This window comes from Streptopelia decaocto (assembly GCF_964273445.1).
Source record: "Streptopelia decaocto genome assembly, chromosome: 1".
In the NCBI taxonomy this organism is placed as follows: domain Eukaryota; kingdom Metazoa; phylum Chordata; class Aves; order Columbiformes; family Columbidae; genus Streptopelia; species Streptopelia decaocto.
The window spans coordinates 11,392,741-11,420,332 of record NC_138663.1 but is presented as its reverse complement, the minus strand read 5'-3'; the positions used below and the strand labels follow the sequence as shown (position 1 = coordinate 11,420,332).

At 35.9% G+C, this 27,592-nt stretch overlaps 1 protein-coding gene across 1 annotated transcript in view; it reads right to left on the bottom strand.

Annotated features, from left to right (window-relative positions):
* Positions 1 to 27,592, bottom strand: part of CACNA2D1 (calcium voltage-gated channel auxiliary subunit alpha2delta 1) — a 396,917-nt gene that overhangs the window by 168,194 nt on the left and 201,131 nt on the right. Inside the window, exons 5-6 of the mRNA XM_082061285.1 lie at positions 18,557 to 18,601; positions 1,273 to 1,402 (exon numbers count right to left, since the gene is read on the bottom strand). Of these exons, the coding sequence (XP_081917411.1) occupies positions 1,273 to 1,402; positions 18,557 to 18,601 (175 nt within the window). The remainder of the gene's footprint in view (positions 1 to 1,272; positions 1,403 to 18,556; positions 18,602 to 27,592) is intronic.

Below are 27,592 nucleotides of genomic sequence, written 5' to 3'. Positions count from 1 at the left end.
ACAACAACAAAATATTTTAAATACTGTTATGATGACAATCTTATATCTAAGTTCACATGGTATTTACAAATATCCTAATACTTGGAAGCAAGTTTTTCTAACGTTTTAACAGTGAAGTATCAATTTGCTTCAAACAAAAGCAAAGGAAATGGCCTGTCTTTTCCCTGTAATCCTGCAATTAAGGTGCACTTTACCACTTATTAAAGCCAGAATCCCAGAATAATCCTCAAGGTCTGTCAGTCAAACGCGCCATAGAAGAATATGAGGTACTATGATTCTTTCCCCCATCATACTGACATTTCCATTTTCATTCTGTGTCATTTATATAAGCTGCATGCAACCATGGCCATGAATTTTAAAGAGCTCAGGTCACATTAGGGTCTCTCTCCCCTTGATGAGATTTAGAAAGAGGAGAAAGACTGCATACCTCAAATTAGGACCCCAAACAACAACAAAACAAGCCCACACCATCAACAACAACAAAAAACACCAACAAACCACAATACACCACACCTTAAAAATGCAAACCCTATTGAACTTTTTTTCCATTTTTAAAAATATACATTTAAAAATATACAAAATATATTCATTTTGAATGCTGAAATGGCTCTTTATTGGGTAACTATTTTTTTCTTGATAATGAGAGCACAGGCAAAGGAAGTTATTTTCATCTTGAAAGATAACTTAAATACTTTATTTTGAAATACAATTAAGGAATCCTCAACAGTATATTAATCTACATATTATTTTGACATGGTTTAGAAATAATTTATTCAATTTCTCTGCTAAAGTCTGTTACTGCAACTCTGGAAACACACTGCATACAATATCATAATCTTGCACATCATGTTATTTGCCTGAACTGTATATGCTTTTGGGATACTCAAAAATGTTTTCAGTACTTATCTCTGCCTGAGGCCAAAACCATGTAAAGAAGACCTGTCAAGAATCGTTTGTACTAAATGGGAACACAACATAGAGAAATCATGGATAAGAAAAGTAGAATATGTAAGAATTCCGATTCATCTCTAGTTCCATTTCTGAAACTTGGATCCAATCCTAATGGATCTCTTTAACAATGGCTCTGAATAATTAATAACATGAATCATATGCCCAATAGAGAAGACCTCTGAAGTACTGCTGAAAGAAGAAAAAGACAATAACAGCAAATCTGCAGTAAAAATGGAGACGAAAATTTTGTTTGGAGGTTATGTGATTTTAAAATAATAAACCTAGGTTAAAATAAAATCACTTTGTTCACATGCTACTTACAGCCTTCATAAATATCTGTTGGTATGTGGACTGCTGCATGTTGGTATGATGTTTGTCGTCGGAAAACAGGATCATCTTCAAATACTGGTCTAATTCTCTGGCTGCCAGATTCAGTGTCATTTTTTTCAGGCTTTTTAAAGAAAGACAAGAAAAGGCAAAATATTACAAGTTATGGTAAAAACAATTCCATTCAAATTTGCCGCTTTTTTACATAAAAGACTCAGACTTCGTAACTAACATTTTGCATTTGTGTATAAACACACTTATTTGATGCAGGCCCAGAAATACTCGTGTATCTTTTAAATTATGAATTATCCAACACAACGCAGCAGTTAAATGAAAAGCTGCAAAAAAATAATGAGTCACAGGCTGATACCTAACATACTTAAATTTCCCAAGTGCATCACAGCTGACCTAAGACAACTAAAGAGATATTCCACACCATACGATGATGTGCTCAGCAATTTAAACTAAGAGAAAGGAGCAGGGACAATCACTATTAAGGCATTGTTCTTCTGCAACAACCACTCTGAGTACTGAGGCCCAGCTTCCTGGGAAGTGGTTGGACATGGCCTGCTGATGGGAAGTAGAGACCAAAGCTTTTTGGTTTTCCTTTGCTTCTATGCATGGCCTTCATCTCAACCCATGGGGTTTTTGTCATTTTATTTTCTTCTTCCTGTCCTGGTGGGGAAGGAGAGCAATAGAGGGGGGAGTGATAGAGTTTGATAGGTACCTGGAAGCCAAGTGTCAATCCACCATGAATCATTATAACTTACTTTGAAGTGTGCAAACTGGAACGAGGGTCAGTAGCAGTTTGTGTTGTATGATTTGAAGTTACACAGCACTATGATAACTTCAGACAATGTAATTTGGCTCAATTTTGACATAAGTTTTTGGTTTCTTTTTCTTCTACACCATCACACAGAATTTTTCTCCCTCCATAGAACTGCAATGCTATACATTAAGCAAACTCTGGAGTTCTTTTCACATTATCTTTTGGCTTCATGCTGCTCAAAGTAATGAGTTTGTCTCATTCTGCAAATACAATCTCAACAATCAATCGTTCATGTGAGAAAACTCCTTTCCTTCCTGAAAGCCATTTGATTTAACAAAAACATAACACACTCATTTCCAAAATCAGTACAAATGACAACCAACTACCACGGCTTTCACAGAACACTTCAGAAAAGAACTGGGCATCATCAAGCCATATTATTACAATAAAACACAAGAATGAGTATGTGTCAAAAGATTTCTTCCAACTATTTTTCCACAATACGTGGGAAGGAAGGGGGGTGGTAAAAGAGAAAGGGGATAACCATAATGCTCATCCTAGCAGGTCTTGCACAGAAACTTTCATATTGCAGAATATTTAGATTTGTTGATTGACATTCCTGAAGCAACTGAACATAAAATTATCATTTCTTCTGCTTAGTATTTCAATTTCATTCCATATAAAAAGATATTAGCTTTCAGCCTCTCCCATCGCTAACGGGCTGTGGAAGAATCTTCAAGCCTACTGCCAAATTTGATTAAACTTTGTTGAAACCAAATGGGTTTAAATAATCTAACTGAATGCCTTCAACTTTCAAACATAAGGTCTATTTCCCACATTTCTAATATCACACGCAAAAATTGACTATGATACAGACCAGATCTGTTATTCTTCCTACCAATATTCCATGACAACAAAACAAAAAATTGAATCAAAAAACTCTTCAGCTTTGTTTTTCTCATTTAAATGGATTCACCTGCTCCATCTAAACTGTATTTTATATCTGTCTCTGCGGCCTTGATGGAAGATAGTGGATCTATCAGAATTATATAAAATAACTTAGAAGGTTTTGTATCCCAATTGTTGACTTTTCCTAGGAGTATTTTGTGACATTCAACTCTGATATTGAAACAGTGTCCCCCAACTGCCAGAGACACTGAATGAAAAAAATTCTTTAGAAGTTCCATAGTTTCCTCCACATGGGATTAATTTTGCTTTAAAATCTAAAGGTGCCTGAACCAGTTCTGCATGCAACACGCAAGTATCAGAGCATTACAGGCAAATTAGCGTTGCACTTACTTGGGCTACTATCTCCTGACCAGCAAGACTAATGCTGTGCCAGGGCTTACACGTCCAATGTTTATAGTGGATCCTTCTATATTAAGTAAAAGCTATTTAGTTGTCATATGCCAAATGTAACCTACATCAAAATTAGAAAAAAACCCATATATATATATATATATATATATATATATATATGTATAAAGACTCAAACTGAAAACCCAACTGCTAATTATTATTTTAGCCTGGCATTTCTACCAAAGGCCTGACAGATTGTGGCATTGATTGGTACTGTTTTAATATCCAGCTGAACTTTGTTTTCAGGAAAGTAGAAAAAAAAACCCAACATATTTTGAAGGAAAGTAATCCAGCATGGGAAAATAATTAAAATCCAACTCCAACCAATTTCTCTCCCAAGTCAGGAGCTGAAATGCAATCAATACTGGCACAGGAAAATCCCATAGGAGATACTGGCTGAAGATTAATTTTCTAGCTATTCAAACCTGGCCTTCACTTATTGAATTACATTGTTACCTACCACTGACAGTCAGCGAAATAAGTCACTCATTTCTCTGCAATGAATCTTCAGACCAATTTCTCCCTCTCTTGAGAGAGAGATAAAATCCATTTCTCTTTTCAGTATAAATTTGTGCAATTTTAAGGTGTTTTTTTTTTTTTAATAAATAAAGTATTTTTCATGTGTCCACAATTCACCACCAGAATAAAGACAAAATGATATGGCAGATAAAATTCAGGTAAAGGGGGTTCTTCCATAGTTTTTCTTTGTGCTCTCGGCTAAATCACTTCTGGCATGCTCTAAAATAAACAGGAGGCTACTTTCTGGGGGGGGGGGGGGGGGGGGGGGTTTAAGCAAAATATATAGCAGAAATCATGCAAATTCTCTCTCAAGGGCTTGTGAATGTAAATTAATGTAGGTACATGAGGTAACTGGAAGCTTTATGCTAAGTAGCATTACTGATGTGTATAGAAAAGCAAACAACCATTCAAACATTTCAAGACACCCTTATATAGTTCAGCCACCCATTCCTCTCCACAGCGTTCGGTTGCTTTTCATCATCAGAGCCATAAGAAGATGAGTGGATTTCATATCTCTATTACTAAGTCTTCATTTCATTGAAAAGCATGGGTTACTGTAGAAATTAGAAATACTTAAAAATATGAAACTTATTTTATTTTGCTTCTTGCAGCTGCTGAAAACTCAAGATCAGAAAACTGAGCTTAATTAAAAATAGCATCAATGAAACACAAAGCATCCCTCAACCAAACAAACTGAAGCAACCCTTCCACTGTTTTCTGAAGACAGATTGTTTTCAAGAATGAAGTAGAATTTGCACAAAGCATCAGAAGAGATTTAGCACCAAGACAACAAATAAAAGGTAGATTTATTTTCTTTTGTTTTTAATTGCTGAAACAAACAATGGCACCTGTCTACTCTCGTACTCATGGAAAATAGAAAGGAATTGGTTGCTAGTATTTTCCATCGCCCCGGTATCAAGGGAATTTCTTTTGCATAAAACCTCACTGCCCCATCAATGCCATCTTAGAGAAGGAATGTGGAGACAGAATTACAATTGTTACAGTTTTATGGGCATTAAAATTCTTGCTCTGACATTCTTTTCTGTCTTTCCTTGCAGATTTCCAGAAGTTTCATATTTTTCACCTCTAAGTTTCTGCTTTTATTTGATTTCTGAATATCTGCTGAAATTTATAAAAGTAAAATTTGAAACCATCGAGTCTTGCTGCCTATGCTTCTTTTACTTCACTCCCAGCTCTACTCCATACCAATTAATGCTATCATATACAAAAGCACCCTAGAATTTTTCCTACATTTATTTCCCTATTCAAAATCTGTTTTGCTGGAGGTTTTTCCTCCCCAAGGAAAGAAATCCAGTAGAACTACATGTGCAACCCCTCCAACGCTGCTTGCAGCTCCATTAAAAAGTTACAGTTGGAGTTGCCAGAGAATAAAAGGAGCTGTCGCTTGAAGCACACAGCTCAGCAATCCACCTGCAGACACCAAAGGGTGGGAACAGCCCTTCTAAAGACAAGACAGAGTGAAGTTAATTTTAAAACAGACAGCTAGAATTCATTCCTAACAGCTATTGCACCTTCACAGCATTTTAGATAATGCCTTGACTGCATCACCTTCTGATAAGTTTTTTTTATTTCATTTTCAATAGATGTGATTTTCCAGCTGTGGGAAAACTGCTGAGTGCCTTTAGGTGGTTGTGACAAAGCTGCAAACAGTTCATTTTCGTTTGTGTGTCAGTGGGGGACCACAGTCTTCATTTGGCTACACTGAGATTTTAAGGAAGCGACATCCTTCTGTCTGCTTTTAGGGACAAAACTCAATCAAAAGAAAACAATTGGCTTGGAACTTCGATATTTTTTACTTTATCTGCTAGACGAGAGGTGTTAAACATAAGAATATACATACATATTCGTACATGTAAGCATAAGAAAAAACATGGTGTTTCAAAAAGATGGACCCAATTTAAAATCACTGTATCTCTGCAACCATGAACCTCCCCTGAATGAAACTCTTACCACTTGAAAGGGCAGGATATAGAGTTTCAAATGATTCCTGCAAAATACCTCTCCCAGCACACAAAGAGCCCCTGGCCTCAGTCTTTCACAAGATATCATGAAATATACTGCTTTCAAACTGGGTCCATCTTTTTGAAACACACTGTATATACATACATATACGGTCTGGCTTCTTCAGATGTAGGGATATAGTTTCCTATTTGCACCTGTCAGTGTGTCATGCTCAAGAGCCATTTATTTAAAATATGAGTTGTTTTCAGTGCTTTTGCTCTTTCCATATGTTTTTAATGTATCAGATGGTTACTGGATGTCAGTAAGAAAAGGAATAGAACTCTGGATTGAGCATTTACTTTAAAAAAAAAAATCATTATTAGCAGTCATTTTAATTTCAGCATTTTGTCAACTGCATAACAATATGCATCAAATACAGATTCAAATTAATTAAAAAGCACTTATTTGCCTCAAGCCATTTTAATGAAAAGTATATTTTGTGGATATTCATTTCTATTATTCTTTTAAACTGAAGATAAGAATTCAAATTCCTTGAAGATAAGAATTCAAATTCCTACTGGACTTACCAAATGGAACTTGTTATTGCATCTTGTAAGCCATGACCATTCCTCCCTCTCCATGATGTTTATTTGGTAACTGAAAGTATAAGTAGCCCAAGTCAGTCTGCTCCTGCAACTATGGCCCATGAGCTCAGGGAAGCCATCTACTCGCAAGCAAAGGCCCGAAGCAAGTGAGTGACAATATACATGCCTGTGATTTGAAAAGGCAAAGACAACTCTATCTCGTTAAGTGTCCCAGCAAGGTAAAGCCAAGGAGGTTAAATTGAGTGGTGGGATGATGGGCTCAAAATCTGAAGTCACCTAAGCATATTTGCAATTAACATAATATATTTTAAAGAACTATGCAGACAGCTTGTCTTTCCTCAAATTGACACAATATTTTAGTGAGTTAGACTTACTATTTGTTCAACCCTTGATTTCTTATTTCATAATCAGAAAAGGATTAAAGCTTATGTCCTTTCCTTATGACTACACATTACAGCTGACCTTCACAGCAAAGCTGAATAAAGTCTGCTGTAGTAACATCAGTATGTAAAAATTCATTTCTGTCCTTTCCTATTTTCTCTCTAACTACCATGTCAGGTAAAATGAAAAATGTATTTCAAATATTTAAGCACATAAGACACATAAGACATATTTATCTTCCTGAAGATAAGAGTGACACTGCCTCCCCACTCCCTAAGTCATCAGGAACATCTCCCAATCCCCACAGCTTTTCAGGGATGATGGAGAGCTGCCTCATAATGACATCAGCATCCATCCCATCTGGTCCCATGAACTTGTTTATGTCTGACATGCTTCAGCGGTCCCTAAATCTATCTTCCTCTGTTGTGGAATAGCTTCTCTCCCATAGCTCTGCTGCCAGGCTAAGGCAGCTGGTGGACTGAGACAAGAGGGCACTAGGTACCCTGTCCTTGCTATATCCATAGCCACAAGGTCTCCTCCACATTGTGGAACTGCTTTAGCTTTCCTTTTGATATCAATGTATTATACTTGAAGGAACACTTCTTGTTGCTCTTTTTGACCCTCCGCAATACAAACTCTTGCTGAAATTTGACTTTGCTAATTCTATCTCTTCCATCCTTGAAGGCACAGGCAACATCTCCATAACCCTTCTGGGTCATACATCCTGGTCATGAGTCATCATATCTAACTCCATCTGAACCTCCAAACTTGATTCTCTTTTATATGGGGAAAACTCAGGAGTTTAGGACTAGGGTGTTCACCAAGAGAGAGGCTCCTGCCTGCCCTTAAGGTACCACATATCAGGCAGAACCACCTACTGCAGAACTGACTTCAATAGCGCCTTGACTGGATAAGATAATGTCATTAACTAACACTAGGAATATATAGTCATATTAGAATAAGAGTACATTTTACTACAACTGATTAAAATGTTACAAGTAGTTCAGAAAAGCCTAGTGAATTATTAAACAAAAAATCCTTTAAAATGTATAGCCTCCTTCAAATTACTGTAGTCATATCCCACTAGAGTACTCAAACATTTGTAATAAAATAAAAATGTGCATTATTGACCAAAGTCCCATAGATTCCTTGGTCATCTACAATTTCAAGACCAAAATGCACTCTAGACAACTTAGATTTTTCATACATCGTCCAATTAAATTTCAACCTAGAGACTGTTCTACTCTTACTGGAATAAATTACTCTGCCTACCTTTTACCAGCCCCACATCTGATTAAAGATCATACCCCTGGAGAATAAGAGCTGTTAAATCATCTCAATGCTTCATTGAGAATTACTTATAACACTCCCTCAATATGAACATTTAATTAATTTGATTTTTTTTCATCTGATGCAGTTGTTTTTGCCATGCTTTGCTAAGCCATCAACTGATCCTGTTTCACAGCACATTCTTATCTCCAGTCATACTGGTTAGGTGTAGACTTTGTACATCCTGCAGCATACTAATTGGTTATTGCTCTTGATTCTTAATTTGTACTGTCTTCTGTGTCAATAACAACATTAATAACAGTAAAGCCCTGCTTTGAGAAGGAGGTTGGACTATATGACCTCCAGAAGCCCTCCCAGTCTGATTTTTTCTGTGGTTGTCTGAGTTAACACTAATGGGGCTCAAAACACTTTACAAACACTCACTAATTCATGTGCACATAAATATAATGCAGCTTTTCACTACTAATTAAATGTCAGCTGTATCTAGGTAGATGAAAGTGGTAGGTAACAAGAAACCACACACCAATGTTTGGTTTACATATGGACCATAAACTATTCCTACATACTAAACACCATATAATAATTTAACTGCTATAACATATGTAAGACCATTAGTATTTTTTTTAAATGCTAGTACAGTGAAAATCAACAATGCAATAAGTTAGAAGAAGAACATTCACAGAGACTGAGGGAAAGTTTAGAGGGATATTTTGCCCAAGAAAGAACTGAAAAAGAAAAATCAGTAAAAGAAAATGTGTTTGTAAAAGGTCAGCGGAAGCAGAACTCAAAAGTTTTTAGGGTCTGGAAAATGTTATTCCCCACTGGATTAAAAATGACTTGCAGTACATGCTATAAAGGCTGCAGGAGTAGCTGTAATCCCCCCTTTCACATACTGACACTAAAACCTCTGAAAGACTTTGAGTCACAAGATAAAAGTAGAAGCACAGGTGGCCTTTCTCAGCCATGGGGGCAAGAAATGTTTCTGAAACTCAACCCCACAGTGCTTCCTACACAGCCCTACTCACAGCTTGAATCGGGTGTGGAACTACAGAGTAAGTGACCTTGTGTAAAGTGTGAGGCTTCAGTTCTGAAGCTCGGCTGCTTTGCCACTCTTAGGGCAAGTATTGGAAACCAGAGATGTTAATGAAGAGAACTGCAGGAAAGGATAACACTGGAGAAAGTAACCAGTCTTATAATGCGTAGAATAGACTGATCACCCGCTTACAAACACCTACAAATTAAACACTTTGTGTTAGATATGGCTGTCTTCATCAGTCTGCTTTTCCCCTTTATTCTCCAGAAAACACCAGGGTCAGATCATGTTGAGAATGGATATGTGGAAAGGCCAAGGAAAGTGATCTGGGCTTTTGGAGATGTTATTGGCTGGTTCAGAAATACTCTCCTCATTTGCAGAGTCAAGGCAGGGCAGGAACAGGGGAGGAACTGCATTTCAGATCATTTAAACTACGCAGAACTTCCTGAAAATCCTACAATGGTGTAACATATAGATTATTTAATATTTGGGGATATATTCAGAATCATAAACCACTCTGAAAGTATCTCCAGTAAAGCCAATATGGTTTTATGCCTATGAGTAAATTAGCATTTCACATCACCTAAGGAAAGTAAAACTACATATTAATCTCCCAAACAAATAATAATAATTTTATACACTTCTCAGAATTGGGATTCCTGAATTTCTCCTTTGCCCCATATATGAACTGAATATTAAAGCCAATTTTGTATTTACAATATTTACCTCATCTCAGCCATACTTAAGATGTAGGATTCATTTGGTCATTTGTTCCATCTGAGATATGAGTAAGTGGTAGATCCGCAGAACTACAGAGGACACACTTATCAGCTCATTGTCTTTCTTATTTTTAACTTCTGATTTAGGTATCTTGAGTCTTACTAGTAAATTTTACTGAAATGTTATAAATACTCCATTCCAGTTTTCTTGATCTGACTTGCAGTTTCCAAAGCCTCCTTCTATCTTCAATCGATCCTATGAAAACCTGAGTCTCAGTCATTCATTTTTTGTCCCACTTACAAATCTTGATGTAACCTGCACATTTCAAAGTGACATGTCAAAACACTTCTACAAAATTGCACTCACAAAAAATCACAAATTCAAATGCTATAAGCATTCCATAAGAAGTGCAGCTTTTGGAGTTGTTTTTATTCACCAGGAAACAATTACACCATATTCACTGCAATTGCTATCACTCAGGCATTTGATATTAGTAGGAAACATCCTGAAGAAAGAAATTTTCCATTAAGCTGATAAATTACTAGCTTCAGGGTTGAATTCTGATCTTTGCTGTGGCATAAAGTTATCCTCCATGGGGAGACTTTGAGCACTGCTCTTTTGTGCAAATTTGCCTTCAAGGTAGGATTCTCCACATTAAGAACATCCTCATCTTTTTAGGACATGGACAGCTACAGTTATCAGTCTTGCCATTATTATTTCATAACTCTGTTTCACAGGTAGGACAGCTTGGGGGCAGTCATATATTTCATAATCATGTATTTTTCATTGTGGCCTTGAACGTATATTCATTTGAGAGAAGACTTGCACAAATTTGAATAAAGGAATATAAACCTGACACCTAGTTTTTTACCCATAATGCAATAGAAAAAAAAAAGGGGGCAAAAAAAAGCAAGAAGCTTTGCTCCCTGTGGCAACAGATCATTATAATTTCAATAGGAAGCTCAAAGGAATGCCTTTTCTCCCTATGGGTTGGATTCAAGCTCACCTAAAATGCCTTAAAATGGAAAAAGCTGACATGTTTCCCAGTGATACTTAGTAAAAGGCACACATTTCTCAGTGAACAATGCAAAAAGTCCCAGTACTAAAGCAGCCAATGTGAATCATATCATCACTCTTAGTTCCGATGCTCATTTTCTAAAAAAATAACATCCAAATCACACTTCTAGAAATGATAACATGGGATTCCAGATGTGAAAGCAAAAATATGGACTATGCATTTTCCTAAAAGAGCTGGAAGTCACGGTACCATGAAATTATGAGAAATAAGAACAATAAATCCTGTTGTATAAAAATGTTGAACACTAAATGTAAGACAAACGAACCTAAGAATATGTTTTTCCTGCTTACTGCTCCTCTTTATATACTAAAGATGCTTTGTGATATAACAGGTTTTTTTCACATCTTCATTATAGCATTTATGTTTCAAGTATACACTTCTTGCTATTTCTGTTAAACACTGCAATGAAAGAGATACAACACCTCAAAATGAAATTATTGTTACATTAATAATAATATCCACCTTTTTAGGGCAGTTCATTTTCAAGTACATTAATTGAAATGGAATTTTTTCAATGTAGGTACTAAAGTAAATATGTTACAGGATATCTGTTGGATATTTAAGAAGCATAGGAGAGAGGCTTAGAATACCCTAAGGAATCAAAGAGTGCAACAACCAGGAAGCATTTGCTGAAAATGGCAAGATTTAGGACATCTACAAGAATCCATCAATTTTTCCCTTCTTCAATTCATAAAATTTTAAATGTATTATAGACTTAATTATCAATTCCAAGTTTTGCATGCCAGTACCAAAATATATAGGTTAATAGCTAAGATATATTTTGGTTGAAATTAAAATATAGTTGAAAAATATGACATTTATTGCAGAGTAGAAATTCCTGTTCTAATGAAACTTCCTTAAGGCATTAAAAATGTTCACTATATAGGTGTATAGGCAGCCCTACTCTGACAGTCTTTCATAATGGAAGATATAATTTACACTACCACAAATTTTCCTTCCCTCTTTTAGCCCGGGTCAGTCTAAGAGCAAACTAACCCGGCAAAATGTCTCACTTGTCTATGTAAAAAAAGGGCTGGAATGGGGCATTTGTTTCTATAGGTAACACTAGTTACAGTGATAAGGAACCACATCCCACACACACACAACAAACAACAACAAAAAGCCCCCAACAGAATCCATGTCATATCACCAAGAGTCAGAAAGTTTTGGCAAAGATTCAATCTAAATTGGCAAAGAGTTCAAACTCAAAAAATCTCCATCAAACATCAGTCAACTAATAATTCGGTATGTTTGCAAACGTAACCATTAGCCACCTGTCCTACTGAAAAACACTAGTATATTCAGAAGGAGAAGAAAATTAATCTAAAAAAAGCTGCAGCCTACACAAAGAATTACAACAACAAAAACTATCCATTAAGAGACCTGCTATACGTACAAGGGCCTTCTTGGCCCCTTCTTGGCTGCAGAGGTGTACAAATCGCAGTTATTATCAAGTTATCTAACAACACTTTCCAATTTGTACAAAATATACTTTGACTGCCTACCCATCATAAATGAGAAAAGAAATCTTCATGGCTCATTTTAACAGTTTTTCAGCATCAACAAAACAAAGGACAAAGAGAAGATAAACAGAAACACAGCACACAATTGTGACTATAACTATTTCTCAGAGTTACCTGTGATGTTCTAACATCAAACCATATGAGTTGTTACACAATGAAAGCAGAGGGAAGAAGAGCATCACACAACTTCAGGTAACAAAGTGAACTGACTACTATCACTAAGCTGCCCCATTGTAAAAGAAGAATAGGTCTCCCACACCCTAGTACTTAAGCTCATCCTAAATTATGTGAGGCTAATTTCCCACAGCTTTTGATAGGAGATGCAACTGGCTGCTCCCAATTAAAACCTAAAGAGTAGGACCTGCAGAGGAGCTGCAAACTGCCAACGAGGCTTGGGTGGTTTCATGTTAAAAAAATCATTTGCCTGTTTATTTGTCATACTTTTGTAATCCTTTCAGTTAAATCGGTGAAAATTTTCAGTCCTCTTTTCCTTAGGGTGCTGTAGCTTGTGCAGGAAGGAGATTATTAAAGTATGACAAGAAATTACACTAAAACCATATAAAAAAGGGACAAGATACAAAGAGGAGATGAGAGAAATATTGAGAAAGGAATCAAGGAAAAACAAAAATTAAGCAATTGAACTATTCAGTGCGTAGTGGAGAGGTGAATTACCTGAGTTTATGGAAACAGAAAAATTAGATTTAGAAAGGTTCTCTACAGAAGACACGGAATCACTAGAAATAAAGTGGACACCAGTACAAAAAAATAAAAAGAATGAGCTGACCAGTGAAGCAAAGATGGGGGAGTACAAAGGAAAAGAAGAGAAAACAGGCAAAACAATATTAAAACTTATGGGAAATGACATCTTGATGTGGTACCACTCAGTTGTCCAATAAAAGCACTGCAGCATTTGTCCAAAGAGTCATATGACACAAGAAGCCGACACCTGCAAATTAAAGTGCACGACACAGACTGCAATATATCAAACTGAAAAGGTTCTAAGAACAGGACAGTGAATAAAAACCTGAGAGACCTGTATTAAATTACAAGTTTGGCCATTATCTTCCCATGAGATATGAAAAATGGGAATATAATACCTCCTACCTTGTCGGGAGGATAAAACTCATTAATTATCATGAAGTGCTCACCCATTACAGCACTGTGGAGGAAATAAGCAAGTAGAATCTAATTGCTGTTGTAGGATAAAGAGTACAAAAGGTATATTACTGATTGATGGACTAAGGGGTTACAAATTGATTGTTTTATCTGAGAAACTGAGAAATCCAAAGGCCAAAGAATGATTGGTCTTCTCATGCTTTTTTTTTTTTTGTCTTTTTGGTAAGTCCAAGCAAACACAGTCATTAGATTCAAAAAGGTCCATTGAGACAGCAGATTAAAAATGAGAGAGAAGGATCTCCTGAATGTGGAACAGAAATAAGAAGAAAGAACACAAACTATACCGCAGCATATTAACATACACCAGAAAAAATACATGGAATTTAAGTTAGAGAATTTTTCTTCTAATGAAGCTATAATTTTGAAAGGATGATTGAAGATAAATAAAGATTGGCACGCAGTACATGTGAAATTAATCTATTTTAATTCTTCAACATCTAAAAGTTAGGACCTGAAAGTGTCTGTTGGAGAAACCTGGCCAACAGAAACACACATCTTGAAGTGACTCAACTGACCTTAGACACCTACCTCACAAGAAACTGAACAGCTCTCTAGAAGTATCCAGATATCTAGTTTTAATAAATAAGTTACTGCAACTAATTATTCCTACTTGTACTAAAACAAAACAAATATCATGTCCTGTGATTAAATGAAGCTTTATAGCAAGGAAGAGAAAAAAAGTAAGAATTCTAAGAGAAAGTAAAGAGGGGATGGAAAAGGAAGCTTTACCACATTTCCGAGATGATTCTTTTAAAACCTCTCTCTGTATAAAATAATATGTCACCTAAGTTGTCTCACCCAGTTCACAAATACTGACAAAGGACCTGGAAGTAGAACTCCACCAGTCGTTCAGGCATGAACAGAGAAGAAGAATCTGTGATGTTTGCATGTGTAGTTTAGATTTGGATGCAGGTTTTCCAATGAAAAATTGGTATCGGATCACTGACCGTGTCATTCTTATTGCTGCTTCTTTTAACTTAGCATACTGATCACAATGACAGCATAGGAAAAAATACATCTATTTTCACAATTCTGAAGTGTTTTACCAAAAAAGTATTTAACTGATTCTTACCACCCTAATGAGATGCAAATCATCAGTAAGCACACCCACAACTTTATATTTCCAACAAAGTGCTACAATTAGAATACAAATTTTTCTTGGTTGCTAAACTGCATTTATCTAATAAGCCTCAGCCTTACTGATGAAAGAAAATAATTTCAATATTTCACATTTTTTAAGAAATATTTGCTTAAAAATTTTAATAGTGAAAAACTTGAGACTTATGGAAGAAACTTTCTTAGGAGGTCTATGTTAGTATTTTCTGAAATACTAGGCCTTTATAGAGGATCCAAATCTAATCTGCATGTATAAATCACATCTCTAAAATAACTGTTCTTCTTCTATAATATTAAACCATAGAATCATGGAGTGTCCTGAGTTGGAAGGACCCACAAGGATCATCAAGTCCAGCTCCTGTCCCTACACAGGACAACCCCACAGTTCACACCATGTGTCTGAGGGTGTTGTCCGGCCTCTTCTTGAACACCGTCAGGCTTGGGGCTGTGACACCTCCCTGGGGAGCCTGTTCCAATGCTCCAGCACCCTCTAGGGGAAGAACCTTTTCCTAATGTCCAACCTGAACCTCCCCTGGCACATCTTCCTGCCATTCCCTCAGGTTCTGTCATCGATCACTAAAGAGAAGAGTTAGGTGCCTGCCCCTCCTCCTCCCCTTGTGAGGAAGCTGTAACGTGCTGAGGTCTCCCCTCAGTCTCCTCCAGGCTGAACAAACCAAGTGACTTTAGCCACTCCTCGTACAGCTTCCTCTCCAAAACCTTCACCAACTTTGTAGCCTCTTCTGGACACTCTCCAGTAGCTTCATATCTTTTTTATCCTGTGGCGCCCAGAACCACACACAGTGCTGCAGGTGAGGCCGCACCAGTGCAGAGCAGAGAGGGACAATCACGTCCCTCACGTCCCTTGCCTAGCTGGCAATGCTGTGCTGGGTGCACCCAGGACACAACTGGCCCACTTGGCTGCCAGGGCACACTCTTGGCTCATGTTCAACTTGCTATCAACCAGAACCCCCAGATCCCTCTTTGCAGAGCTGCTTTCCAGCATCTCGTCCCCTCAGCCAGGGTTTCCGTGTCCCAGGTGCAATATCCAACACGTGCTCTTGTTGAACTTCAAGCAGTTGGTGATTGCTCACTTCTCCAATTTGTCCAGAAATAAGACTTATTTTTTATTAAGAATTCATACTACTTTTGTAGCTAAAGGAGGATAACATTTATCATCACTATGAAATACTCACCTTTCTAAATAACAAGAATCATAGAACCATAGAATCACAGACTCATTTAGATGGAAAACACCTTTAAGATCCTTGAGTCCAACTATTAACCTAACACTGCCAAGTTCACCTCTAAACCATGTCTACACATCTTTCATACTCTTCCAGGAATGGTGGCACAACCATTTCCCTGGGCAGCCTGTTCTGATGCTTTACAACCCTTTCCGTGAAGAAATCTTTCCTAATATGCAATCTAAACCTCCCCAGGCACAACTTCAGGCCCTTTCCTCTCATACTCTCACTTGCTACTTGGGAGAAGAGACCAACACCCTCCATGCTCCAACCTCCTTTCAGGTAGTTGCAGACAGAGATAAGGTCTCCCCTCAGCCTCCTTTTCTCCAGGCTAAACAGCCCCAGTTCCCTCAGCTGTTCCTCATCAGACTTGTTCTCCAGACCCTTCACCAGCTTCATAGCACTTCTTTGCATGCAAAGAAACAGAATTTGAGTATGTTTCTGTGAGATGAATATATCCAGCCCTTTCTCAGATATGTTGAACTAACAAGGTATCAGTGGCTGAGTTATCTGAGACTTGGTCTTTTCATGCTGCAATTAGAACTCATTTGGAACCTGTTACTGGCATCTCCCTTAGTCAAAATAATTGTTGTGATCGGCTAGCCAAAAATGCTTAAATGACGGACAGAAAGCACATGGTTTCCAACCATAGCTTGTAAATACAGTACTTTCTTGGTATCTCTTTCCTATGCATTGCTTTCTGAACTTAGAATTAAACAGAGAGATTGAAAGCAAAACAAACAAAAACACTCCTTTTATTTTTCTTCTCCCTCTTTAACTTTTTAATTTGAGGACTCTTACGAAGGAAAGAAAAATACTTATCTCAACACATATAGCCTTAGAAACATACTGGCCTATCAAGCAGTGATATATTTTTTGTCTTTTACAGAGTCCATATAGCATAGATCTGCAAACATTCCACCTTAGTAATCTGAAATTCCTAGGACTTAAAGTTTTTAGTTGTGAAACAAAACATTTCAAAATAAGAACTCAAGCTGGTTTTGGGTTTTGGTATTGCACTTGTTGCAACACCAAAATATTGCTGATGCCACAATGCAGTGTTACTTGTTTCTTGAGAGACTGGCTCTGACTCCCAAGGAACTATTCTTAACTCAGCAATAAAGGTTCATTCCAATAGTTCAAAAAGACATTAAAAGAAATAAAACTGACACAGAAATACAAATAGGACACCTGGTGGAGATATATATGTATATATTGTGTGTGTGTATGAAATCAGAATGAACTCTAGAACAGTATTTCCTTTCCTGCCTTTCCTACCCGATTTGGATTCCTGCTGTAGAAGCAGTCACCTCAAGACCTTTCCCAAAACTATTTAGTCACAACAGATACAGCAGGGTCTTTTAGTTCACGCCATAATCTATCATCACTAGATGGAACATTTAGATTCAAAATCCAACATTTAAGCTTTGTAATCATGTTTCCAGAGTGATTAGCACCTGTAATCCCAGTGAATTTAATAAAAACAGACTAATATCTTTCAAATGTAGGTTGGCTTTAATGAATTATACTTAAAACATGCAAATTTTAAAACTCTGGACAGTAGAGTTGTTTTTTGCATCTGAATTCCAGTACTTGTAACTCCACATAAGCATATCAAATAGCTCTACTTGACAAGATCTATGTACCTTATTTAATTGCCTTACAGCAGAAGCATCAATTACAATAGTGTTGCCATCAATCTCTAAAGAATACTTGATTAAAAAGTGCAAATGAAGCATGCTGGCAATTCTGATTAATACATTTACAACATTTTTTCTATGGTTTTATAAATTAAATCTATAATGAAGACAAGCAGTTTTATTATCTCAAGTGAAGGTGAAGATAACATGTAGTCTCCCCAGAAGACATTTAGATTTTTAATAGTTAAATCCAGGTAGGGAACTTAAGCCACTTAAAATAAAACTTTTAGTAGAACCAGGAATTGAAATATCATACTTTTTGTCTAAAACTTGGGACTGGATTTTCAATTAACCCAAAGCTTATTACAGTCACTTGAGTGAGCACAAAGTGCATGAAAATAGTTATTCAGTAATATTTTACATCTGCTTTCCACTCATGTAAAAAAAAATCCTACAAAGAATTCAGAATGAGATAATATGAGTTTGAAAATAGGGCCAGAAAACGGTTCCTTCAGAGTAAATTATTTGCATTTATCATTTTGATTTTCCAGTCTTATAATTACAATTTCATTTCATTTCAAAAACTGAATGATACTGGTGTCAGGTTCAGGTTTTTGTTTTTCCTCCCAGCATATTCTCTGCCTGATCAGTAACTCAGACTGTATGAGGGAAGCCAGACCTTCAGAATTAGAGCACAGGATATCATTTGGCTCTTGATGAAACTTTTAAAGACATTTTTAAGTTTCTTGGTTGCTTACTTTTGCAAAATATTTAAATGTTAGTCTGAGAGTTTAATTAATCTTTTCAATCCCTTAAATTTCTGAGATTACAAGCAATGAAACAAAAATAAACACATTACTTACATCGTTCTGATCATCTTTTGCATTGTAATAGACTATGTCATTATTCTGTAAGAGAAAGAAAATAATTGTTAGTTCAAAATTGAAGAATAAAGTTTACCAGCAACAATTTGTACTAAAATACATTTTTTAAAAATGCATTTCTTTATGTATACTCTTTTAAATATGAGAGAATCAGACCTTTGCTTGCTCTCTGTTGCATGCAATATTTCCCACACTCTACGTTTAGCATCATTTAATGCTTCTTCCATTTAAAAGTACAGACAGCATTTTTCCCTTTAAAAGTACATACAACATTGGACAAAATCTACAGCTTGTGTCCTGGTTTCAGCTAGGATGGAGTTAATTTTCTTCCTAGTAGCTGATATAGAGCTGTGGTTTGGATTTATTATGAGAACAATGTTGATAACACACGGATGTTTTAATTGTTGTTAAGCAGTCAAGGACTTTTCAGCTTCTCACGCCCTGCCAGGTGCACAAGAAGCTGGGAGGGGACACAGCCAGGGCCACTGACTTCAGCTGGCCAAAGTGATATTCCATACCACGTGACATCATACTCAGTGTATATTTTGGGGGACGTTTTGAGTTATGGTGTTTGCCTTCCCAAGTAACCATTACATGTGATGGAGCCCAGCTTTCCCGGAGGTGGCTGAACGCCTGCCTGCCCATGGGAAGTGGGGAATGAATTCCTTGTTTTGCTTTACTTGTGTGTGCAGCTTTTGTTTTACCTATTAAACTGCCTTCATCTCAACTCATGTGTTTTCTCACTTTTACTCTTCCTAGTCTCTCCCCCGTCCCATAGTGGGAAATGAGTGAGTGGCTGTGTGGGGTTTAATTGCCAGCTGGGGTTAAATCATGAATTGCTTATAAAAAAACTTTTGTAAACTGTTTCTCTTACAGACACAAGCCTCTTTCTCTATGCAATTAGGTGATTTATGCATCACGACATCCAGCAGGCAATAGACACAATGAGGCACGGGCATTGCTAAGTGGTTTAAGTATTTGTTGCAGACACATTTATTGTTTTCTTCACTTCCCACGGTGAAAATAAAGACTGGGAAAAACATCACAGGAGAGTCTGGCTTTTGGAGCGTAGAGTGGATACTGGCAGCCCTGTGCAAACATTGTACCATGTAATTAAAGCAAAGCAATGAAGGAGAAGATTACTAGTTTCCATTGCAAAATCAGTCAGAAATGTCATTCAGTGTAATGTCTACAGCGGCTTGAAAATTGGGGTACTTCCTATGGAATACATTTTTATTTTCTCTTGAAATGTTTCTGAACCATTTAAAAGCCTTCAAGATTTAGGCTTGCTGGAGTAGCATTCCACTAAATGGAATTGCTGCAATGTGCCCTATATTTGCTTTTATACTTTTTGGAATGAAAGTAAGCAATTTTGTGTGCATTTCTGTATGAAGTAGACATACATATGTGCATAGCATTTTTTGAAAGTCCCATTACAGATTCTGAATAAAGGAGCAGAAGTTCAGATTTTTCAAGTACAGAATTTTGTTTAAAATAGATGACCAATGCTAACTTCTAAAAATAGCTTTAATTTATATTTTCAATTCTGTTTATGCTAATATCTTTGGATTTATATACCTAAATAAAAAGTTGACCATAAAAAGTTTTTCTTCTTTTCTTTTAGAAGTACTAACAGGAACGAATGACCTTGGTAACCATTTTTCAAGTGGGTAAGCCAATAACAATTATTATTTGCACTAAAAAAAAAGTACCATAATGTGCTACAAGGTAATACAGTTCATCTTTACAAACTATTGTTTCCCTCCTTTCATTGTTCATTCTCCTTTGTGACCCTTTTGAGATCCAAACATGGAATATATTATAGATGAGCTAAATGCCTTTTTGAGGTAAACGCTATTAACATGAACTCATCCTCTTTCCTTTTCCCTCAAAATGCATTTTTCCATCAAGATACATTTTTATCCTCAAGTCAATTGGTTTTGTATCTCTACCTGGGTAACTAAACCAGATCTCAGTGTGTTACAGACAGGGGAGGAAACGCCTTTCATCATTAAAGACCAAAGATAATAGTTGTTTCACTTGCTACTTGATTGTTGTAAACAGAAGTGCACATGAAGCTTGTGGAAGCCTTCAAGTAAGTTAGAAGAAACAAAAAAATCAATTTGCTTTGGATCCTCTTTACTTTGTATGTGGCTGTGTACAAAGTAATTGTTCTGTAAATAAATTGATCCATTCAAACACACATGATTCTTTAGCAGGCAAAATTGAAAACCACAAAGGATCCACCTCTGAGTGGTTCTAGCTGGAAATGACAGCACAAGTGTTTTCAGCACAAGTTGATCTGTTCATTTTTTATTTTTTATTTTTTTAAGTACGTGGTTCCATTTCAGAAAATGGGAAAATAATACTTCTCTCACCACACCTCGTTATGCTATGATGTTATGCTATGCTATGCAATGTTACGTTATGTTATAGAGTGACAGAATTATAGAATCATTTCAGTTGGAAGAGACCCTTAGGATCATCGAGTCCAACCATAACCTAACCTGACTCTAGCACTAAACCATGTCTAAATCTACCACTAAACATCATCTAAATGCCTTTTAAACACCTCCAGGGACGGTGACTCTACCACTTCCCTGGGCAGCCTGTTCCAATGCCTGACAACCTTTTCCATTAAGAATTTTTCCCTAATACCCAACCTGAACTTCCCCTGGCACAACTTGAGGCCACTTCTTCTCATCACTTGCTACTTGGGAGAAGAGACCAACCCCCTCCATGCTACAACCTCCTTTTGGGCAGTTGTAGACAGCAATAAGGTCTATGTTATGTTTAGAGTAGTTCCGCTGCAGTCTCTTCCCTGGAAGCTTTTGTTCATGAGAAATGAGACCTGAAACAGCAACATAGCCATGCATATCTGGTTATTATGTATATATTCTTTTTGTTTAGTGGTTTCACTTTAAAAAGGAACATTTTCATAAAAAAACAATACTCTTAGGCCTTCTCTTGTATTGACTCTCATCAAGATATCAGTTTATTACCCTATCCCATTCCCAGTGTTCAAGTTTACCCTAACAGAATACCCTGTCATAGAATCATTTCATGCATTGGATTTTTAACAGTCCTCTAAGCATACAATTCTGTGTATCTACTTAAAATTATTCTTTATCACCACAATTATATTTTCCCCCTTCTGTTATATCTTGATTTATTTGTTTAAATTGATCGAAGCTGGTAGAGCATTGCTATCTACTTCTACTGGACTAAACTTTATTTTTTAAATCACATATTAAATAATCATTTTTCAGAAACATGATACATTTACAGGTTAATTAGAATACCCCCATCCCCTCCAAATGAATTATAGTTTGTTAGGCTGTTCATATTTTGTAGTTCATTACCGTGCCTGGACATATTACCTACACAGTGCATAAACTGACACTGGCATGGGTCATATCTCACTACTTTTAATACAGAAAATATAAGGTACAGAGTGCTACAACACACTGAATGTTGTACAGCTCACAAATTAGATTCATGGATCATTTATATGTTTAGAGGACAATTTTTCATAATTTAACCACTTCCAGCTGACAAGAACAAATTGCTTTGTTGCTGGTTCTCAAGCGAGTAGTTTATTTATTTATTAACTTCTTGACACAAAGAATTTGGATCTTCCCACTGTTATTCACTCCTGCCACCAGGTAATACTGCACATTTATTAAGCAAGCCCAAGATACAATGTAAATATCCTAGACATTTATTTTTGTTCTTTATCCAGTAATGCCGAGAGAGGCATAAATCCTCAGTTATTTCTGTTCATGAATGAAGGGGCAGAGTAAGACAGTCCTGAATTTATGGAGAACAACAACTTTAGGAGACCATATGCATAAATTAGACACCTTAGCATAGTATCAGTATACAAGTTTACAAAATTTATGCAATTGGAAAGGATATCTTTCACCATCATTAATTCCCCTTTCAAAGCAAACAGTTCCAGTAACTGACAAGCATATGCAAGGCACATCAAAATACATTAAGGGCCAGGTCACAAACGTTTTATTTGTGATTTACTATTTTCTTCTAGTCTATTGTAATCATCTTTTTTCTTCCACACTTTCATTGATATTATTATCTGCTGAAGTTAGATTGCTCCGTTGTCTTTACATTGTTTTTCATTTAAATAGTGCTTTGTTTCCAAGCTTTGGGTAGAAAACCATTCCAATGGGAAATAGTACATATTGGGTAGTATTATGACTTCCTAAATTTCACCACACAGAATCCAAAGTTCCTGGTTTCTGTGATGTCTCTATATAGAGATTTAAAGAAACACGCAGATTCATCAAATAGAAGAAAAGCATTGGAAAATATAATCTTTAAGAATATCTGCAGGTGAAATTTGGAATCACACTAACACTGACACTCGCATTTTGATTCTCTACAGAGCAAGTTTACAGACACTCTATTGACTCAGGTTTATGTGAACGGAGTTGAAGCTGGGTTTTAATATAACTTTGATAATCATACAGGGTGTTTCAAATAGATGGACCCAATTTCAAAGATTTCAAGTTGGGTCTGTCTTTTTGAAACACCCGTATCTCTTTCAATCAAAATCTTTTAAGAGCAACACAAAGTGATTACATTGCAACAAAACACATCTGACTCTAAAGATAATTACATATAGTAAATCATTATAATATATCTATGTCACGCTGTTGATAAAAGTTATTCTTTCCTATATTCTTTACCAAGTGCCAAAGATGAAAGCTCTTTGTCAGCACTGCCACACAATGGCTTCTGCAGGAAAACCTGATCTGTAAATCCTCTGCTAGAAATTCCAAGAATTGTCCATCAAATATGGACCCCATTAACTGGTCAAACTTCTTTTTCAGTGGAAACATTGCATGTATAATTTTGAAGTATCTGCTTTTCCACAACTGATGTTTGCATTTCACTCATGAAAACAAAACAAAACAACCAAAGAAACAAATAAACAAACAAAAACTGGAAATCTTAAGATATTCAACAAACATCTAATTCTATCTAATCAGAAATGTTGGTTTCACAGAAGATGTGATTAAGATTCCTTATGCCCTCAGGTCTGTATGTGAGGATTCCTAGAGAATCTACTCAACTTTGATTCTGTAATGTAGCCCAGAATGGGGTTAGGCAGGCAGGGGAGATCGAACACCTAAAAGAAATACTTGGATTTTGTGAGACACTATGATAGACAACCTGAAAATAAATAAATTAAAGAAATACAGGGAGAAGGGGAGAAACCACTTTTCTTCAGTTTTTTTAAAAAAATACAGTAAGAAATTAATGTAATGTGTTAATTTAGAGAAGCATCATGATTACGCTTTTTTCATAAAAGTAGCAGTACTGAAACAATTGTAGATAAGATGTGAGAACAAATATAACTCTCCTTTCAATGACTTCATTTGCTACCGAGATGAGTGAAGATAATGAACTCTCTCAGAAAACAGAAGAGTTTTTGTGAACGATCTCCAGACTTCAAACATTTTCTTCAATGAACCACTTCAGGCAAATATAAAATTAGTGTAGTAGATTATATTGCAAATATATATTACTGCATAATTATTAGTGCATGTTTTAAAATCTGAAATGAGAGCCAAATAAGATTATATGAATTTAATATTAAAACAGCGTATTTCCCATAATACTTCTAAGTATTCTATACAAAATGTGCTAAAGCAACCAAAAATAGGCAACATATAAAAGCTCCTTTATATTGCAGTGTGATACTGTGATACTGTGATACTGTGATAGTAGTCATTCTTATGAGATTCTTTTGTTCTGCAGGTAATGAGGTAGCATAAGAAATCAAAAAGCCAGAAAACAACAACAACAAAAAAACATATTACAGATATATGTCTGATTTTGACTGTTCACTTAAAAAATAAGTTATTAGAATTATAGCACAAATTTGGAGAACATTCTAAAATCATATTAGTCCCACACACTTTAAAATAACTTAGAACACTAGTAGGAGAACTGGTAGTCCTGTTGCTCAGCATGCAGCAATAAGAATAATAATACTGGTTTATTTCATATGCCATAGACATACTGGATGATACAAGTGTAAATACCTATAAATGCTAAAAAAATCTTTCATTCATTTAATTTTCTTCTATCCCCTTGCATAAAGATATCGAATTTTATAAGTTCACTCTAATACCTTTAGGGTAATTAATATTTAAACCCAATCTAATAAATACTATGAAAAATAAGCCAGGTAGTTTTAGTTTAATCCTTTACACAGTCTGACATGCAGCTTAAGGCATAATTAGACTCTTCAGAAAAGACAGTAAAAATATGGCCTGCCACAAATAAAAAATGACATTCATTTCTAAAGAGAAGAACTTTAGGGAGTAAAAGCCCATAAATAGGGAAAAAAGGTAAGAATGCCAACTACTACAAGGTCTTTGTTATAGCTTTGCAATTTTACATAAGTGAAATGGCACAGGTAAAATAAGGGAATTACCAGCTAATAACTTTTTTCCCCTTCCATATCCATGAGTTGAAATACAGATTTACCTTCTTTTTTAACGTGAACACAAAGGCAATATAGTATATTAGTTGCAATTACTGTGTCCCAACATGGGCTGCAAGAAATAGGTTAGAATGTGCATTTAGAACAGGATCTTGAAACAGGACTTAAACCCCACATATTTTAAAAATTAAACTCTTTTTAATTAAAAAAAAAAAGACATATCAAATAGTTCAATAACATCCTGGTCTAGAAATATTTCCCCATATTACCCACAATATGGGGAAATGAGTCACTTGGGTTAGATATTTTTCCCCAAGATATAATTAGATTAAAGAACTACTTTCTCAGAATATTAAATTTCATACACCGATTAAAATTTTCCAGATCCGCACTGGAAAAAAAAAAAAAAAAGAATCCTTGGGATAGGTGGTTATATCCACCTTAGAAATGGATTATTATGGATTAAATGGATTATTATGTAAAAGAGTTCTATACAGTTCTATCCACAGCTTCTCTGGGCAGCGTGTTCCAGTGCCTCACCACCCTCAGGGGGAAGAATTTCTTCCTTATATCCGATTTAAATCTACCCTCTTTCTGTTTAAAACCATTACCCCCTTTACTAAATTTTTAAAATTGCTGGCTTGGAATTTTAAACATTGTGGATGTTTGTGGTTTTTTTTCTTTTAGTTGTTATTGTTGTGGTGTTGTTTGCTCGTTTGTTATGGGTTTGTTTGTTTAAGAATAATATAATATAGAGGCAACATAGCAAATACCTTCAACTTTGCACATTACTCTCTTCTGTCCGCAATTTTATTTCAGTCTGAGTCAAAATTCATTGAAGTCAACTGAACAGACTCCAGAACAGGCCCAATAGAGACATATGTTTCATGATATGAATAGAAATTCACAAATAATATTACTATAGTCCCAATGGATACAAACACCAAAAATCAATATCCACTCCAATTCAAGTAGAAGACTGACAATATGCCTAAGGTGGTAGGTGGATAACAAAAGATAATGATTCAAAAAGTTATTCTCTCCCTCTCTTTCTACCAGCCAAACCTCCCTCAATATTCTTACAGTCTCCCCAAAGAATGACAAAAAAGTTTAGGATTTTATGTACTTGTGTTACAAAAGAAGAAAGAAGGAAGAAAATTGTAAAAAGTCTCTTCTGGGGTCAATGAGTTTAAAAGAACTGGCTACACATAGGAAGAGAGACAAATAACCGTCTTCTATATTTCTCCTCCAGTTCTCAAACCTAAAAGTGAGGAAGGCAAAGATGATCCTGACAGACAAATGTCTTTTAATTTGTTTAGTTTTGGTAAATATATTCTTCCAAAAGTTTCAGGAAACTGCTAATCTTCTCATCACAGTAACTCTCTCAAAGTATAAGCAACTGCAAATGGCTTCTTTTTATAAGGTGAAATGCAAATACAAAGCAGATTTCCAGGTGGGAAAATGAAATTAATTTGTTAGCAGTTAATTAACCTCTGTATCACACTATCTGATCTGTTTAATTAAAGCAGTAAAGCATGTTTATTTGAATTTATTCAGCATTACTTTCTTTAGTTGATGAAAGAGCATAAAAATAAAATAAAAAATAATAAAGAAAATTTGTCTAAACTGATTGCAGATTATCTAGATTGTAAATACCAGGATTAGTGCAGTACAGGAGCTGAGTTAAACAATTTGAACAGGAATTTAAACCAGATTCACAGGAAATAGGCATTGGCATTCTGAATTCATACTTGTCTAGCTGCTAGGACATAATGAACTACGCTATAGCTCTTGCACAATCATAACTGAATATAGAAAATACGCTGCTTCTCCAACTCAGATCTGCAAAACTTTTGAACTCGGGTTTGTTTGTTTGTTTGTGTTTTTACCAAGTAACGGGCAAACATATAATACAATTTGTCCCAAAAAAAGTGAGTTTGAATTTGTTACATTGCTACTGTGTTAAATTAATGATAGCCAATGAATAAGATCATGCTCAGGAATGCTGCAAACAGTGGTTACAAAATGTTTATAAGGAATCAACCTTTAAGCATATGACACTACAGTGGAGTAAAATGTCAAGAATCTAGGTTCTGGGTGATCAATGATGGTGAGTGAAGACATCAGGTGTGTTCCAAGGCTTCTCCAAACCCAGCTGTGCAGAGGCCAGTGGTCCCTAAGAGATGTCTCTGGACTTTCATTATCTCAGACTCCAGAACCTAGAACCTGAGGATAAATGCTTGTGTCTATTTCTAAAATGATGTTTCTATCATTTTTTGTATGCAGATTCACATTCATATAGCCCACACTTGGAGTCAATACGAAGAAACTAATTATTGCTCAGCAGATAAATCCACAAGTACTGAAAAATGCTGATAGATCATGACAAGAGATGAGGACTCTCAGTGGAGAGACCTTGATTTGCTTACCGCTTGAGTTTTCATCAAATGTTAGCCAGGTAAATGTACAAGGAATGGACTACACAAAAGTGAACTCCTCAAGCTACAACTGCCAGTATTACACAAGTAAATTTACACTAT